The sequence below is a fragment of the Rhinoderma darwinii genome, chromosome 1 (assembly GCF_050947455.1).
Source record: "Rhinoderma darwinii isolate aRhiDar2 chromosome 1, aRhiDar2.hap1, whole genome shotgun sequence".
In the NCBI taxonomy this organism is placed as follows: domain Eukaryota; kingdom Metazoa; phylum Chordata; class Amphibia; order Anura; family Rhinodermatidae; genus Rhinoderma; species Rhinoderma darwinii.
Genome location: NC_134687.1, coordinates 425048725 through 425065871, shown reverse-complemented (window position 1 = coordinate 425065871; position 17147 = coordinate 425048725). Strand labels below are relative to the sequence as shown.

At 42.8% G+C, this 17147-nt stretch overlaps 2 protein-coding genes across 5 annotated transcripts in view; one reads left to right on the top strand and one right to left on the bottom strand.

The window, feature by feature from the left end:
• The window catches only part of MED13L (mediator complex subunit 13L), a 155883-nt gene that overhangs the window by 87051 nt on the left and 51685 nt on the right, over positions 1-17147 (bottom strand). The window lies entirely within an intron of this gene.
• LOC142743090 (actin, alpha cardiac muscle 1-like) lies at positions 13786-14919 on the top strand. 4 transcript variants are annotated; one of them, XM_075853503.1, is made up of 2 exons: positions 13786-13917; positions 14041-14919. In XM_075853503.1, exons 1-2 carry the CDS (start codon positions 13786-13788, stop codon positions 14917-14919), a joined length of 1011 nt encoding a protein of 336 aa, XP_075709618.1. The 4 variants fall into 4 exon arrangements, with proteins under 4 accessions (XP_075709618.1, XP_075709609.1, XP_075709626.1 ...); XM_075853494.1 differs by having other exon boundaries at positions 13786-14041; positions 14153-14919; XM_075853511.1 differs by having other exon boundaries at positions 13786-14399; positions 14592-14919.

Sequence of the window (17147 nt, the reverse complement as noted above, 5' to 3'; positions counted from 1 at the left end):
CCATTGAAGTAAATAGGGAGGTGGGTTCGCAGCGATTCCCCCGCCAAAAAACGCAACTCAGATCACAGGCTGCAGCTGTCTCTTGGGATAAAACGTCACCCAAGGAGGCCGGCCTGCTAGCTAGCAGGGCGGCCAAGTGCTGCAGTGTTTTACAGCGGACCTTCCAGGCGAAAAACTGCACCACCATTTGGTGCAGTTTTTCGCCCGGAATTCCTTGCGGCGCACAGGGCGAATACACTGCGTGCTATTACGCAGCGTATCAGCCCCGTGTGAACTCAAGCTGTATTAACAAATGCTTTTCGTTAAAAGTGATCAAAACGTTAAGGTCTAATGCACATGACCGTGGTTTTTTTTGTCTGTGCGCTATCCGCAATTTTGCGGATAGCATACGGACCCATTAACTTCCATAGCCCCATGCACACGACCGGGATGTTCTCAGATCCGTGCGGGGGCCGCAAAAACTCAAGACATGGCCTCGTTCACATCTGCGTTGGGGCCCCGTTCGGACGTTCCGTCAGAACGGGACCTTGAATAGACACAAACTGTCACACCCGGAAACTAGAGATTTCCATTGATTTCAATGGTGACTGATCCGGTGCCCATGTTTTCCGTTTGTCTCTGTTGTGCACCGGACCCGTCGTTTTGCCAGAAGCAATAGCATAGTCGACTACCGTCTGGTTTCCATCCATGTCAGCTTGTGTCTGTGATGACGTTCCGTCAGAGCTTTCTGTCAGAACGGGAGCGTGAACGGAACCCAAACGCACATGTGAACGAGGCCTTACAGTCTGTATTTGGGGCACGAACTTAGGCCCCATGCACACGACCGTATTTTTATCTATCCGTAAATACGGATCCGTGGTCATCCACAATTTATTCGTATATACGGAAGGGTGTCCGTAAATACAGCCTGTATTGCATCCGTATATATGGATCCAGAGAGAGTCCCTGCATTATTTTTTATTTTTTTTTGCGGATCTGTGAATACGGAGGACATACGGATGCACTCTGTAAGGCTTTTTATGAACAAATTGACCACAAAGGATCCGTGGCTTTGCGAACTACAAAATCACCAGTCAGGTGCATTAGGCCTTCTAATTAGTGGCGGTTGCAGCCGTGAACTGAGGTATCTGTAGGCATCAATCTACTGTGTTTGGGTCTCTTACATGTAGATCAGGTTGACTGTAAATATGCTACTATAAACGATGTGTATAATCACTGTGTATAGAATAGACACTGCCTCTTTTGGTCCCAGTGATCAGGTTACTGGTCACATGCTCGACAGGAGGTTGCTGCTGTGTCTAACTAGACCCGGACAGTCACTATAAGCGTATGTTCACATAAGGCGGCTGAACTCAGCGTATCTGCCCTGGGAGCCGCAGAGAATGCCGGCCGAAAAACCGCACAAAAGTGTGGTGCAGTTTTTCAGCCGGAATGTCCACTGCGGAAAACTGCACATAAAAAATAAAAAAAATCATACTTACGTAGCCATGGCGACGCCTCCCTCTGCCGTCCTGCAGGCCGGCCTCCTGGAATGTTTCATCCCATGTTACCGATGAAGCCAGTGATTGGCTGCAGTGGTCACATGGGATGAAACGTCATCCCAGGAGGCTGGCCTGGACAAAGAAGCCCAGAAATCTTCCCGCCGCAAAAATCGCAACATCTGCTATTTGTTGTGGGTTTTACCTCCCGATTGAATTTAATGCGGGAAAACCCGCAACAAACAAGCAACGATTACGCAAATACAGTTAACATGCTGTGGATTAAAAATAAAACGTACCGCAGGTCAATGTGAGAATTTTCTTCCGCTCACTACTTACGCAACGTGTGGATGAGATTTGTTCAAATCTTATCTACTTTGCTGCTACTGTATTATGCTGCGGATTTTCCACAACGACATCCATTGCTGAAAATCCGCAGTATTTACGCTACGTGTGAACTTACCCTAACAGGGCTGATTTTCCCTGGAACTGCAGCCCCAGTAACAATAGAAAAAAATATAGTGTAAAACAAGTAAATTTAAATAATTAAAGTACCCCAATGGTTTTTTCTGACATTAAACAGGACAGACCATAATGTTAAAGTAAAAGAAGCAAAAATAAAAATTACCACCCTCAAAAAGAAAGAAAAAAAAAAGAAGAATGCTCCTCCCACCAGTCAGTCAAAACCCAATTACTCCAAATGTAGACATGTAATAGATCAAAAAATTTACAGTAGACAAAGACCAATCACAAATGTAAAAAAAAAAAAATCTGTTTTAGGCTAATACTATATTACTACCAGAAAAAAAAGAATCATGTTTTTCTTTTTTCAAATTATAAACCTAAAACTTCTGAAAAAGCAAAAAAAAAAGCCTGCGTTTGTCAGTTAGGGCTCCGTTCCGACGGAAAATTTCAACGGAACGTCGGAAGGCAGCCTTTCTATAAGAAACCTGCATTGTTCATAAAACATCGCACAAATCCCGTCCCCAGCCCAACAAATAAAAGAGATAGGCCACATGCACACGACCGTAGTTTTCATCCACATTGACGGATTTCATAGTGAAATTGCGGACCCATTCATTTTTATAGGCCACAGACACCGATCCGTATATTTACGGATGTGTGCCCGGGCTGTAGAAATGATCCGCAAAATATAGAACATGTCCTATTCTGCACCGCAATTACGGCACGGACTCACCCATAGAAGTCTATGGGTACTTCCGCAATCGCGGATGGCTACGTATGTAAATCCGTATTGGCGGACAGTAAAATCCCTTATGGTCATGTGCATGAGGCCTTAGACATTTTTAGCAAGCGTTCGTTAAATGGCTCTAACTGGCGTCTGGTCCTGGAGGCTCAAAATAGCCTTGTCCTGAACCGGTTAAGACCTCACTCGTACATTATCAGTATTTTGAAGCCAAAATAAGGTGTGGATACAAAGAAGAGCAGACTGTGTGAATGAGGCATTACAGTATCACTAGCCTACACAATTAATGGGTATTGTCAAGCTGGAAAGAGGTTCCCTATACACCGTTTTTCTTCTGCCTTCAAAGGGAAGGAACATGGGTTTTCTTCCATACGCACTGCCTGTGCATCCGAGCCGGTCTGGTTTCAATTCAGCAAGCTCTGCATATAATTTATTACTTTGTTATGCCCTTCCCTCCCTTGGGATGTCTGCATTTTTCTGTCACTTCCCCCCTCTCCATGCTCATTCCTTTGATCTTTCTCTGTCCTTGAATTTAAAAAAAAAAAAAAAACCCAAGCAGCTTGCCCCTTTCTTATTCACTCACTTTTTATCGTCTTCCACTGGCTGTACATGCATGTGCGTAAATTTACTTGCACGTCATAAAATATCCACCACATAGAATAAAATGGTAATACAAGTGTGCACAGATGGACTTTCCAGGACAGGTGACTGAGCGATTTTTAACCACGTCACATTTTTTAACTAGTTGCACATCCTACCCGAGGAGTTTACCCCAGGGGAGCATAATATGATAACATAACTGTCTCACATACAAGTCTCAGCCAGGCAGATTTATACTGCAATAATAAGAAGAATGACTCCTTCCCAGCAAAGGTAAAAAGGCAGACAATTCCCTTGTCCCATCCATCATTTAATTTTTTTTGTCCCCCCAAAAGGAGTAAAAATAAATAAAATATAATGTGGAATTGAATAGTCCTTTAGTAAAAGACTGAGCAGAGAGCACAAATGAGGAAATTCCTTTTTGAGTAGCATACGTAGTGTTAACATTTTGTGCTTTCCTTCTGGAATGGGTCCACGAAGCATCAGCCAAATGTGGTGGCCAATGGTCATACGCTTGTGCTGGTGACACCCGGCAAAATCATGCACCTATTAGCCACTAAAAGCAAGCCGGGCTGCAGCAGCTGCCGCTACGTGGGACTGTGACTGAAAAAGCTTTCATTTAACTACCAAGTTTTATATACTTTTCTGTAACTGTCCAATAATGCGGCACTAGTGACGAGCACATTGACACCTGTTTTACCGTTTAACTACTTTGTTGGTCCATAGAAAGCCATGGGAATCAAATTTGCCAATTTTCCTAGAGGAGACAAAAACAAATCTCACACCTGTCAAATGGATTCATCAATTCATCCTAAGGTGGGGTCCCATATTGCGGTAATGGATCTCGCGTCAAAACCGCTTACACATTTTGCCACGTCGGTATTATACATGAAACTAGGGCTGGGCAATTAATCTAATTAATTTGATAAACTCGCAAATTTGATCGCTTCACGTTTCTGTTTTTACACAGAATGATTGAATCCATTTCTTATTTCCATAAGAGAAGTGCTGCAGCCCTGGTGGGCTGCCACTAGCGAGGCGTGAGGTTCCATCATAGCAGGCAGCGTTTGTTTCAGCCTCCCTGCGCCCAGTACCATGAATTCACCTTTCCAAACATGCACTAAATTTACTCACATTTTCACTCTATTCCCATCCTCCATGGTCACATTGTTTTGATCACTGACAGGCTTATGGGGGTGTGATCCCTAGTTCCAGGAAGGGAGTGCCGAAGTCTTGGTCCCTAAACTACATATCCCACCCTGCCGCACTCCCCTGTATGGACATTAGGCAAAGCCTTTGAAAAATGGATTCCTATTTTAATCACTCTAAAAGACTTCAATGGGCAATTTCCATCCGCAATACGGACAAATGTAGTGCATGTGGTTTTTAAATTTGCACATATTTTATACGCCCACGTGCATAACCTCATTGATGAAAACCGATTGAATATGGATGTAAAACGCACTAGTCTAGGCCTGAAGCTGGAATCCCAAACAGCGTTTTTCACAGAATTTTTGTTTACGTAAAAAAACCCTGTGGCCAGATGTTACTCTGGGGTATATTCACACGAACAGGCGTCAAACCGGCGTTAAAAACGGCCAGTTTTCACGGCCGATTTGCATCTGTGCGGGACACACTTTCCCGGATCCCTCAGACTTGGGTCTATTGAGGGATGTGGGAAAACAGGCAAAACCAGCCCTATTTTTTCACCGGCCGGATTTTTAGCAGACCACGTGAATAGCCCCATAGATGTGCATCGATAATGCAGCCGTGTGATGGCCGTTAAAAAATACCGCCGTCACATGGCGTGTTAATCCGTTTGTGTGAATAAGGCCTAAAGTCTACAAAGAATTATTGAAAAACCTACTTACAAAGTGTTTTCCTTATGTGGCGTTTTTGGAGTCATTGGCATATTTTTATCTATTTTTTAAAATTGCAACATGCTCTGGTTATGGCGTTTCTTTTCTGAAGAAAAAACATGTACAAAACAAAAACGCCACCAAAAACACATTGCTTTTTTTACAAGCGGTAAAAACCCTTAAAAGAATAGTGTTTATGTGAAGGAGCCCTTAGGCTGGGTTCCCACACAGTATAAACACTGTGGAATTTCCGCAACTGAAATCTGTGCAGAAATTCCTTAGCATTTACGGTAGCAGCAAAGTGAATGAGATTTAACAAAAAAAGATCTACAAAAGTTATAAAGAATGAGTACATGGTATTAGGGTAAAGATGGTCAGTCGGCAGTACACAACATCAAAGAACTAATCTAGATTTAGTGGAACGAAGAGAGCATTGAATTCAAACTGTAACAGAACCACGCACCCATCCCGCTATGTCGTATCTGTGTCCTCAGGGGTTTCAGGGCTATGAGAACACCAGGAAAAGCCTTTAGTGAAGCGAAAGTTTCACAGGTTTCCTCTGACAAGACAATCTCACTTTTGATTTGAAAAAAGACGACACAATCATTGCGCCATTAACATGACGTTAGAGGTAGAAAACCTGTCACTATGACGGACCTCTTCAAATGAAAGTATTGATGTGATGCCCTAATAGCGTTATACCAGTGAGTGTTATAAAATCCACTGAGACAAAATTAGAGAAATCATGGGTCATGTGCATTTTTAAGAAAAAAAAGTTTGGCTATATTAAAACATGTGCTGTCTCCCCTTAAAACAATGGGGGGGGGGGGATTGGAGGCCTTTCTTTATAGAACAGTCTGTCTTGCACACTAAATGTAGCCAAAATCTGAGCGCTAACCCCTGAAAACCTAAAAAAGGTAGACGAACAAACGTGTGGTGCAGAAAATGCATGTCGCTACCCAGCACCTGCTCAGCATATGTCACCCTCCGACTGTAAAACCTGTGCGTGACCACATAGAAGTCACTGCTGTGTGAGGGAAAAGAAAACTTAACACAGGACCCCCCAGGCATGAGTTCATAGCAGCAGCATCCCATATGATACATCTAAGGCTTCGTTCACATCTGCGTCAGGTTTCCGTTCATGAGTTCCGTCAGACCTTAACATCAGGGGAACCCATGAATGGAAACCATAGCTTTCCGTTAGCATTACCTCTCAATGGTAATGCTTCCGTTGCTAATGGTTTCAGTTTGTCTCCGTTCCGTAAGGTTTCGGGTTTTTTTTACAAATCCAATAGCATAGTCGACTACGCTATGGATTCCACTGAAAAAAACTGAAACCTTACGGAACGGAGACAAACAAACCATTAGCAACGGAAGCATTACCATTGAGAGGTAATGCTAACGGAAAGCTATGGTTTCCATTCATGGGTTCCCCTGATGTTAAGGTCTGACGGAACTCATGAACGGAAACCTGACGCAGATGTGAACGAAGCCTAAGCGATTGATAATAAATTCTGTAAATATACTTAGGATGCAGGGATGTACAGGATACAACTTTATCAGGACACCTCTCAGAGAAATTGTTGCTTGTTCTGGAACCATTCCATCATAGTATCCAGTATTCTGCACGCCACAATCAAGATCCCCCCATTACCCAACTTCTCTTTGTTTTGTACGTCACAAAGACATTCACGTGATCAGTTGTGACATATCACACGGCTGCCATGATGAAGCAAGAGGTGCAAAATAGCAAAGCAAGTTTCTGGTAACCCCTTCATGCACTGTGATAAAGTAACGGCACAGAAGCAGTGCCCGCACCATCACCAACAAGCTGCAACATATAGTCAACCTCCCACTACAATAGCGACCAATGTGCCTACAGTAAGTGGTTTAACATCGGCACAGGGCTCCCACCGTCACCCCGGGTTACCAAAACGAAGGCCCTCAGGTTAATGCGACGCGACTAATAGGCTGCCTGTCAGTGTTCACATTTGCTGCAGATTTTCGGTCCGTATTTCGGGCGTAAAATCTGCAGAAGAATACATTAGCAGCGAAGTGGATGAAATTTGAACAAACCTCAACCGCATGCTACTGAAAATTTCCACACAGAAGTTGTCCTGCGTGTCAACACATGTCCTCTGCAGCCAATCACATGTGACGTCATCACTGGAGGCTAGGTGTACAGAGGCAGGGTACCAGGGAAGAGAGTATAGCCTTTGTTTTTTGTATTGTTTATATTTTTTTTTTATGACAATTGCTCGTTTCCCTTAGGGAAATCCACAAGATTTGGTGCGAATTTTGCCACTGGATTTCCCAGCAGCTTCCTGTTAAAATTTTCCGCAGTTACGTGTCAACTTAGATGAACACGGACAGGCATAATACATTATTTTTTTAATAAGCATTTACGGTGCACAAGTAGTAAAAAATGGCATTAAAAAAAAAAACACAACTCAAACAATGGTGGAATTGCATTTTATTTTTATTCTCGCAACCCCCCCCCCCCCCCCCCCAAGGAAATATACAGCCACGTAAAAAAAACAACAACATTATGGCTCTCTGAATGCAGCGATGAAAAAAAACTGGCTCTTAAGGGGTTAAAATAATAATGGTCATGCAATAGATTTTGCCACACCGAGCCTACATTTGAGTGACCACCAAATAAAAGCAACATCCAAATATTCCGCAAGCGATTTTTAATTCGGTCTCTTTTTTTGGTCGATGCCCCCTTTCTGCCTGTGTGTGTGTTGGCATCTTCTGACTGCACTTACACACCCAGTAAATAACGGCGTGACAGGATCATGTCCTGATCAGTCACCTATGCATGTAGCCATATTAGGACTTGCTTTACAGCAGGGCCAGCACCCGCTACCGATCTAGTGGAGGGTGTCACTTTACTAAAAATAATTGCAAGGTTAATACATGAAATTGGGGCAAATCATGCTCTTGAGTACAATAGAAAAGAAGCCTCCAATCTACGAATTGTAGAATCTTTTCTCTGGAGAATTCCTGCAGGAGCACACTGTTCCACTTCAAAAACACACATTTACATTGCTAATTCGCTACACCCACTTTTCATAGTCTTCGCCTCAGGGCTATTATACTTTCATTATACTTTTTGATGTCCCCATTTGTAGCTGGGAACACTGGAAGTGAAAAATAAAGAGACGCATCTGGCTGCTATAGGTCTCTCCATGCTTCACATCAGCACAAGTTCTATAGACCCCACACGTTATTTCATTTCTTCAGTAAAATCCTTTAATTCAATAACCAATAATCCAGGACAAAACTGCAATATTAGGCTTTGTTCACATCCGTGTTGTTTCCCGCTGTCCTGCTCAGTCATAGGAGTAGAGCGAGAAAAACGAAAGCGCCGGATCTGTCACATGACAGAAACCAACAGAACCCATTGACTGTCATATTTCACCAGATCGGCTACAAAAGGTACCTAACGGGGCATCTGGCGCAGATGTGAACAGAGCCTTACCTTGAATTTCACAAGCCCAGAAAAAGCACAAAGAGAACAGATTAACAATTAGTATATTTCTCTGCTTAAAAAACAAAGTGATACTTTAGAGTAAGGTGGAAATGCTAAAATACCATAAAGTGGTATTCCCAGAATGGACAACTATCACCTATCCACCAATCTTGAGAATGAGGGCGCCAAACCCCCATTCTTCCTCACTGCAGCGGCGGACGAGAATGCTCTCGGTTGAAAGTCTATGGGAATGAATGAAACAGAGCGGTTTTCATGATTCCCAAGCACATTGAAATGGATTAGCAGGCACATGCTCGAACGGCGCTCCATTCAAGCTTCTTCTCACTACGGGAGTAGGGGGGTGCAGTGAGGATAAACGGGGGAGGGGTTCGGGACCCTTTAATCTCACAATCAGTGGGGGTCCCAGCGATCAGACAATAATCCCCTATCCTGTGGATAGGTGAGAACAGGCTCTCTACTTTTATTACTATTCTTTGACCATCCAGAATACCCGATGAGACCTCAGAAGTGTAAAATAGAGCGTTTTCACTGTACTGTTATTATAAAACATTCCAAGCAAAAGCAAGATTGCACCCAAAAGAGGAGAAATTAGGATAATCCATTGAGGAATCCAAAAAGAACACATGGTTTACTAACCCATAATCCAATACAACACCACTAACGAAATGCCGTATTTGGATGGACTGAGACAAGGATATGGAGCTTGAAACGTCTGGACTGACAGAGTAATCTGAAGCGTGTCTAGCAGTCAGATATAGCCACTCCAAAATAGCTCACTGGGGTTTTACTAAATTTGGCAAAAAGACAGGACAGTAATAAAGATCTGTGTATTGCCAACCTGCAGGGCTATCCCTTGAAGGACAGGTAGGCGGACAGATCTAGATTTGTAAGGTTGGAAAGAAGAAAATTCTATAAAGACCCATTTTCAACCTGACACCGGCTGAATATTCAATTCTTTATTATATTTGCAGTGAAAGCTTTTCATGGCACGTGTTCACCTGGAGCAATTGTGTATAATAGCGCAATGATCAATCATTTCATATAAGGCAGAAAAGAAAAAGATCTACAAGATATACAATAGTACATTTACTATTATACAGATTACTTCTTTGGTGTATTTTATTAAATCTTTATAGTGACAAGAACATTAAGACTGGAAAAGCCAGGTATCTCTTCATATAAAGCTTTGACTAGGACCCAACGATACAGTGAACTACTGTAGGTGCAGGTTTGTTTTTTGTTTTGTTTTTTTTTTAATTACAGAAAAACTGCAGCTATATGCAAAAATTTGGCCACAGGTACTGATTTTTGTGTATATCAAGCAATAGCACATGGATGACGCGGTCACACAATTAGGTCACGTGACGGACCACACATACCTATAGCCATATCCAGGTTTCTACAGCAGTGAAAGGGTCTTATATTAGTGTAATATTTCTAAGAGGAAACGTCATTAGATTCTGGAAATTCCCTTAAAATTCTGCGCATGCAGCTGACTTACAGAAGTATGGACGTGAATACATTACCATATACCTTCAGAAAGCTGCACTCTCAAATGAAGAACCCATATTCTGTATTCCTGGATTACACCATCAGAGGAGAATCACCTTATTTTGGGGTTTTTTAGGGGCACATTTAAGAAATAGCCATTCCACTACTTCTAGAGTAACTGAAGTCTGTCACTTTCAAAGCAACCTCAAACCACAATTTCGTTTCAGATCACCCTACAGATCTACATACACGATAAAAACAGAAGCATGACCATGGTGCGAACAGTCTTAATTATTATTATTTATTTTTTTAAATACATTTAGAAAATGCTTGAATAATGCACTCAACAAAGCTAAGAATATAGTAACCCATGAGTGGCGTGTAAGACGGGACAGATGTCCAACAGTACAGACAGGCATTGTCTGTTTTAGGAATTCCTCCTCGGCTTGTCCAGCTGCCTCCCCACCCACTTGTCACAAATTCCAACCTATTTCTGTCACCTCCCCGATATGAAGACATCGGTAATGACTTAACACATGCTGCCATAGGAAACCAATTAGAAGTCATTAACATGTGACATCTTCTCTGCAATAAATACATAAATGATGCTGTAATAGATATAATGCATGTGTGAAAATGTATAGAAACTTTTGTTAATGTGAGCTTTGATTTCATATTTACCTGGTGGTAACATTTTACATGTTCAGATGTAGCAGAACTTTTACATATGCTCAGTTACTTACATTTACTCAAATTTTTATTATAAAAAAAAAATAAGACTATAATAGAATAGATATATAGATCTCTCTTTGCTTACAAACCATCACATATCTTGGCTAGCTAAGGTTTATTTGTTACAGCCAATAAATTGTTTACTTTGTCGGATTTAGAAAATGCCTCTCTGCTATAAAGGTATGGCCACACGGAGCGGCCCTGACATGGTTGCAACGCGGCTAACAACCGCGCTGACACCATGTTCAGTGCGGCTGTCAAACAGCCTGTTAGTGGCCGCATGTTAACGCGGATAAACCATCCCTTTATCTGCAAAATCGTGCGGCCATGAATTAATAGACACTTTATGGCCGCACGATTTTGCAAATTACAACAACTTACCCCCTATTCATTCTCTATGGCAGCACCGGAAAAAGCGGAATACCGCACTCGGCTATCTCTGGCGCTCCCATAGAGAATGAATGGAGCGGCAGTGCGCATGCAACCGGAATACCCCTTAACGAGGTATTTGACAGCCGCTACTACATCGTGCCAGCGCAGTTGTTGGCCGCGTTGCGACCATGTCAGGGCCGCTCCGTGTGGCCATACCCTAATAGAGGTCAAAGAGGACTACTAGCATCCATAGAAATCAACAGATACATATGGATTTTAAAGGACTCTTTGTACTAATCCATTTCACAGCATTAAACCAGCAGTTCCCCTACAATAAGGCCTCATGCACACGACCGTAAAAACTCCCGTTATTACGGGTCGTAATTACGACCCGTAATAACGGGCTCAGACTTCTATTGGCCACGGGTACCTTCCCGTTTTCTTACGGGAAGGTGCCCGTGCCGTTGAAAAAGATAGAACATGTCCTATTTCAGGCCGTAATAACGGCACGGACAGCCCATAGAAGTCTATGGAGCTCCCGTAATGGCGGGTGGCTACATGTGTGCACCCGTCATTACGGCAGCGTTGCTAGGCGACGTCAGTAAATAGTCACTGTCCAGGGTGCTGAAAGAGTTAACTGATCGGCAGTAACTCTTTCAGCACCCTGGACAGTGAATTCCGATCAGAATATAGAGCAACCTTTAAAAAATAAAAATAAAAAAGACGTTCATACTTAGCGAGAACTTCCTGCTTCCTCCAGTCCGGTCTCCTGGCCGTTGCCTTGGTGACGCGTCTCTCTCGACATCCGGCCCGACATCCCTGGATGACGTTACAGCCCATGTGACCGCTGCAGCCAATCACAGGTCAATCACAGGCTGCAGCGGTCACATGGACTGCCGCGACATCCAGGGAGGTCGGGCTGGATGTGAAGAGAGGGACGCGTCACCAAGGCAACGGCCAGTAAGTATGAATTTCTTTAACTTTTATTACAGAAAGGGCTGTCCCTTCTCTCTATCCTGCACTGATAGAGAGAAGGGGCTGCCGATCTATTTTGCAGCCAAAAACGTGCTCGTAAATACGGGTGGAATACGGGTGACACTGGACCCATATTTACGGGCACGGGTCCGTAAAATACTGGTGCAACGGGTCGAATACGTGTGACACCGGACCCGTATTTACGGGTGGGAAAAAATACGGTCGTGTGCATGAGGCCTAAATAATGTACACAGGGAATACCAGCAGCTCAGAAAATGAATAAAATAAAATAAAAATGTACATTGTACCAATGCTTGAATCCCTATGGAATGCGACTACCAATTGTCCTGTTGTTCCCAAGCAAGAAATGTTGAGCATCAGCATAAAGCAAAAGTCCTCATCACAAGTTGTCTTTACTACTGTATTTGTGTAAAAAGTCATTCACAAGTCAGACACAGAAGAACTTTATAAGACGGCTTCTCACATTGCAGTAAAAATCCACCCCACTACTGCGCCTCAAACAATGCAGCAAACCTGCATGTAGTATTTTCTGTAGCTTCACCGCAGCAACAAAAACACAAAGGATAGGTCCCTAAAGCTTATGCTTTAAGGTGCCATATATGAAGGAGACTTTACAAGAGATCATTCACTATAATGTAACATCTGGCCACTGCGGCTTTTCCAGATGCTTTAGAAAAACTAGCCGCAGAATAGATCCGGCATAATGGAAAAATCAAATAGTACCTACTACTTGCAGGATTTGTTCTATGGATAGTCTGCGATAGTGGTGCAGGAGTGTGCCCATTGTAACCACTTCTAAAGTCCACATCTCCCCCTAAATATTTGAGTATCTTGTACATAACACAGCCATCAGTTGTCTTGGCAGGCTGAGGTTCATTTGTTACATCCAATAAACTATGTATATGCTAAACATATACAGATATTCCTGAATGATGAGGAGATTCAAGAATACCTTATATGAAGATTTTTAGATTCTGCATCTAAAACCCTTTAATTCTTTGTGAATTGGGTGAGAATTGTCTAGAACAGCTCTTTCATTATTTCATTGGCAAAACGGGTCAAGACTATTTCAACGCTTCAATCCTTATCTCTGTGTAAAAAGCATATCCATTAATGGGCAAGGAGGCTCAAACGGATTTGCATTGGTGTGCCTCTCCATTCATTCCACATAGCTCCATAGATTAGCCCTCTTCAGCTGTTCTCCAGGAATATGTCACTGTCACTCTTGGCTGAGAGACGTGTGGTTCTAGGGACTACAGCGGACGACTATCCATTTATGGTTAGACAGGGCAATGTGACAAGACACTCCCATATGCATAGTAACGTGGGGAGGGTAACATGGGCTGTCCCTTTTGACAACCAAATATGGAAAGGCACATGGGACTCCCAAAGTATTCCTAAACTAGTAATGGGAACTACAAAGAGAGAGAAAAAAAAAGAAGGGATGGAAAGAAGTATAAAAAGCCTTTGCTCCCACAGCGAAGAGTCGAAGCTGCAGCATTCCGCATCGGATCTCCCAGCTAACAAGTAGAACGCTTCCTGCTCCTAACAACCATGTGTGACGACGACGAGACCACTGCCTTGGTCTGTGACAACGGCTCTGGCTTAGTGAAGGCTGGATTTGCAGGAGATGATGCACCTAGAGCTGTATTCCCATCCATTGTGGGCCGCCCACGCCACCAAGGTGTCATGGTAGGCATGGGGCAGAAGGACTCCTATGTAGGTGATGAAGCCCAAAGCAAGAGAGGTATCCTTACTCTGAAATACCCCATTGAACATGGCATTATCACTAACTGGGATGACATGGAGAAAATCTGGCATCACACCTTCTACAATGAGCTGCGTGTGGCCCCTGAAGAGCATCCCACCCTGCTTACAGAAGCTCCATTGAACCCAAAGGCAAACAGGGAAAAGATGACACAAATCATGTTTGAGACCTTCAATGTTCCTGCCATGTATGTTGCTATCCAGGCTGTACTGTCCCTCTACGCTTCTGGTCGTACCACTGGTATTGTCCTGGATTCTGGAGATGGTGTCACACACAACGTCCCCATCTATGAAGGTTATGCTTTGCCTCATGCAATCATGCGTCTTGACCTGGCTGGCAGAGACCTCACTGACTACCTTATGAAGATCCTCACTGAGCGTGGCTATTCTTTTGTCACAACGGCTGAACGAGAAATTGTCCGTGACATCAAGGAAAAGCTGTGCTATGTTGCTCTGGACTTTGAAAACGAGATGGCCACTGCAGCATCTTCATCTTCCCTGGAAAAGAGCTACGAGCTGCCTGATGGTCAAGTCATTACCATTGGCAATGAACGCTTCCGTTGCCCTGAAACTCTTTTCCAACCTTCCTTCATTGGTATGGAATCTGCTGGTATTCATGAAACCACCTACAACAGCATTATGAAGTGCGACATTGATATTCGCAAAGACCTGTATGCCAACAACGTTCTTTCAGGTGGAACCACCATGTACCCAGGTATTGCTGACCGTATGCAGAAGGAAATCACTGCTCTAGCTCCAAGCACAATGAAGATTAAGATCATTGCGCCCCCTGAGCGTAAATACTCGGTCTGGATTGGGGGTTCCATCCTGGCCTCTCTGTCTACCTTCCAGCAGATGTGGATCAGCAAGCAAGAATATGACGAAGCAGGACCATCTATTGTCCACCGCAAATGCTTCTAAATATGCATTCTTGTGGTGCACAGTGCTCGGTCTGTATGGCTATACATAAACCAAGAGACATTATGCTATGAACTAGATCCTGCTGGAGACATAAGTCAGGTGTATTTTACCACTTCATTAAATATTTTCTCATACTACAAATTCAACCCTACATGGGTGATATTTATACATTTTTATTGTACAATCAGAAAACACAGTTCATGTCAAACTGCTGCTATAAATGCCAAATTAAAGAAAATTTATGAAATTTAAACAATGATCTTTTATTGCTGCATATTTATGTTTATAAGCTGAAATTCTGAACACTGGGTAAAAAAAAAAAAAAAATATATATATGGATCTCTGCAACAGAGCTGTGCTTGCTTTATACAACATGGTAGAACATTTGGTAGATCTCACTACTCGCTTTCAAAGCCCCAAAAAATAACATTTGTTTCAATTAAAAAAAAAAAAAAAAAAAATTTGTTGCACAGCGAACATCTCTTCCTGAACAGCCAAATAACCCATACACCTGGGCTAACACTAGCCAAGTATTATTAATAAATCAAATCAGAAATGGTTTTATAGTGATAATGGAGGTTTGTGTGGCTATCAAAGTATTACGCAACATAAAATATTCGCATTTCAATATTGGGCATTAAAATAAACTGTTGTAACGTTGAAATAATGACATAAAGGGAATAAAATACTGCACTGTTGCTCTTTCTTGGTCCCCAGTAAACCAAGCTTATACTGGTGTCTAAAATCCACATTTCACAAACTATCTGTACAACAATATTAATTCACCTAACAAAATAAAATAGTTTTTTTTTTTTTTTTTTTTAAAAAGGGTAATGTTTGGGTTAAGCGTGTCAGAATGACTGGAAAAAACCAATACATCAATGAACAAAACACGTATAATGTTGTTTAAAAAAAAAACCTATAAGCTAAAAGCACCATGAGATAACACTAGGTGACCTCACATTCAAGGCATGGACTTGGAATTTCAAGGGGAGTGATCTGTGAAGGGCACAAATAGGTTGTTACAAGGTTTCCTGTCATTCAGAGACTTGTTCAGCAATGGATTATGCTATATTAAACCAGACAACCAAGTATTGCTTGTTACAGTGCTGACTCCACGTAAAAAGAGATCGTCCATTGCGGGAGGAAAACACCATGAGTACATACACAATAAAATAAAACAAAACGTCTACATTTGCTCACATTTCTTCAGCTCTCAAAAGTTATAAAAAGGTGTATTTACACGACTGTTTGTTTTTTGTAGAAGACTTTTTCTTGCGATGTTATTCGTAATTTCGAAAATCACGGCCCAAATGACTCCTGTAAATACACCCATAGCATACATGAGGCCAGCCTATGATTCCCTAACTACTATGGGGATTCCGCTACAGGAGAAGTCAGTCACTACACTGTCCATATATGGACATTGAAGTCAGTGACTTCTCCTGGAATGTGGGGGGGGGGGGATGGGTGGCATCGCCAGCAGGAGGCTGGGTGGCATCGCCAGCAGGGGGCTGGGTGGCATCGCCAGCAGGGGGCTGGGTGGCATCGCCAGCAGGGGGCTGGGTGGCATCGCCAGCAGGGGGCTGGGTGGCATTATCTACAAAGGGCTGTGTGTGGCAACAAATTTAAATTAAATTCATCCGATTTTAAAATGGACAGGCGAAAAAACGGATGCAAAATGGATCAAAATCGGCCGTTAAAAACGGCAACACGGGCCGGAACGGAATCGGAACGAATGCAAACCGGCCGGGAAAAAAGGCCCAAAACGGCCGATTTTATCGGCCGACACTCGGACCCTGTCGTGTGAATGAGGCGTAAGGGTCCTATTACCCGGGCCGAGTAAACGAGCGCCTATCAACAAAACAGCTTGTTTGCTTTTTTCACAGGGAGCAATGATTTGATCTGTATAATAGGGACGAGCAGTCGTTCCTCTGATCACTTGTCCCCATACATTTTCAGCATTTCGGCAGCACATCTCCCTTTTTACACAGAGAGATGTGCTGCAAACTACGATGATTTTTAATTCTGCATAAAAGAGCAGAACATTTGCTCATTCATCAGCTGATCGTTGCCCTTGTTACAAAAGGCAATGATTGGGAACAAGCATTCATACGAACGCTCTTTTGCCCGATCGTTGGCCCGTGAAATAGGGCCTTAAGTTGTGACTATATGCGTTTGCTACAATAGGACATCCACAGTAACAATATTACATACAGAAAATACCC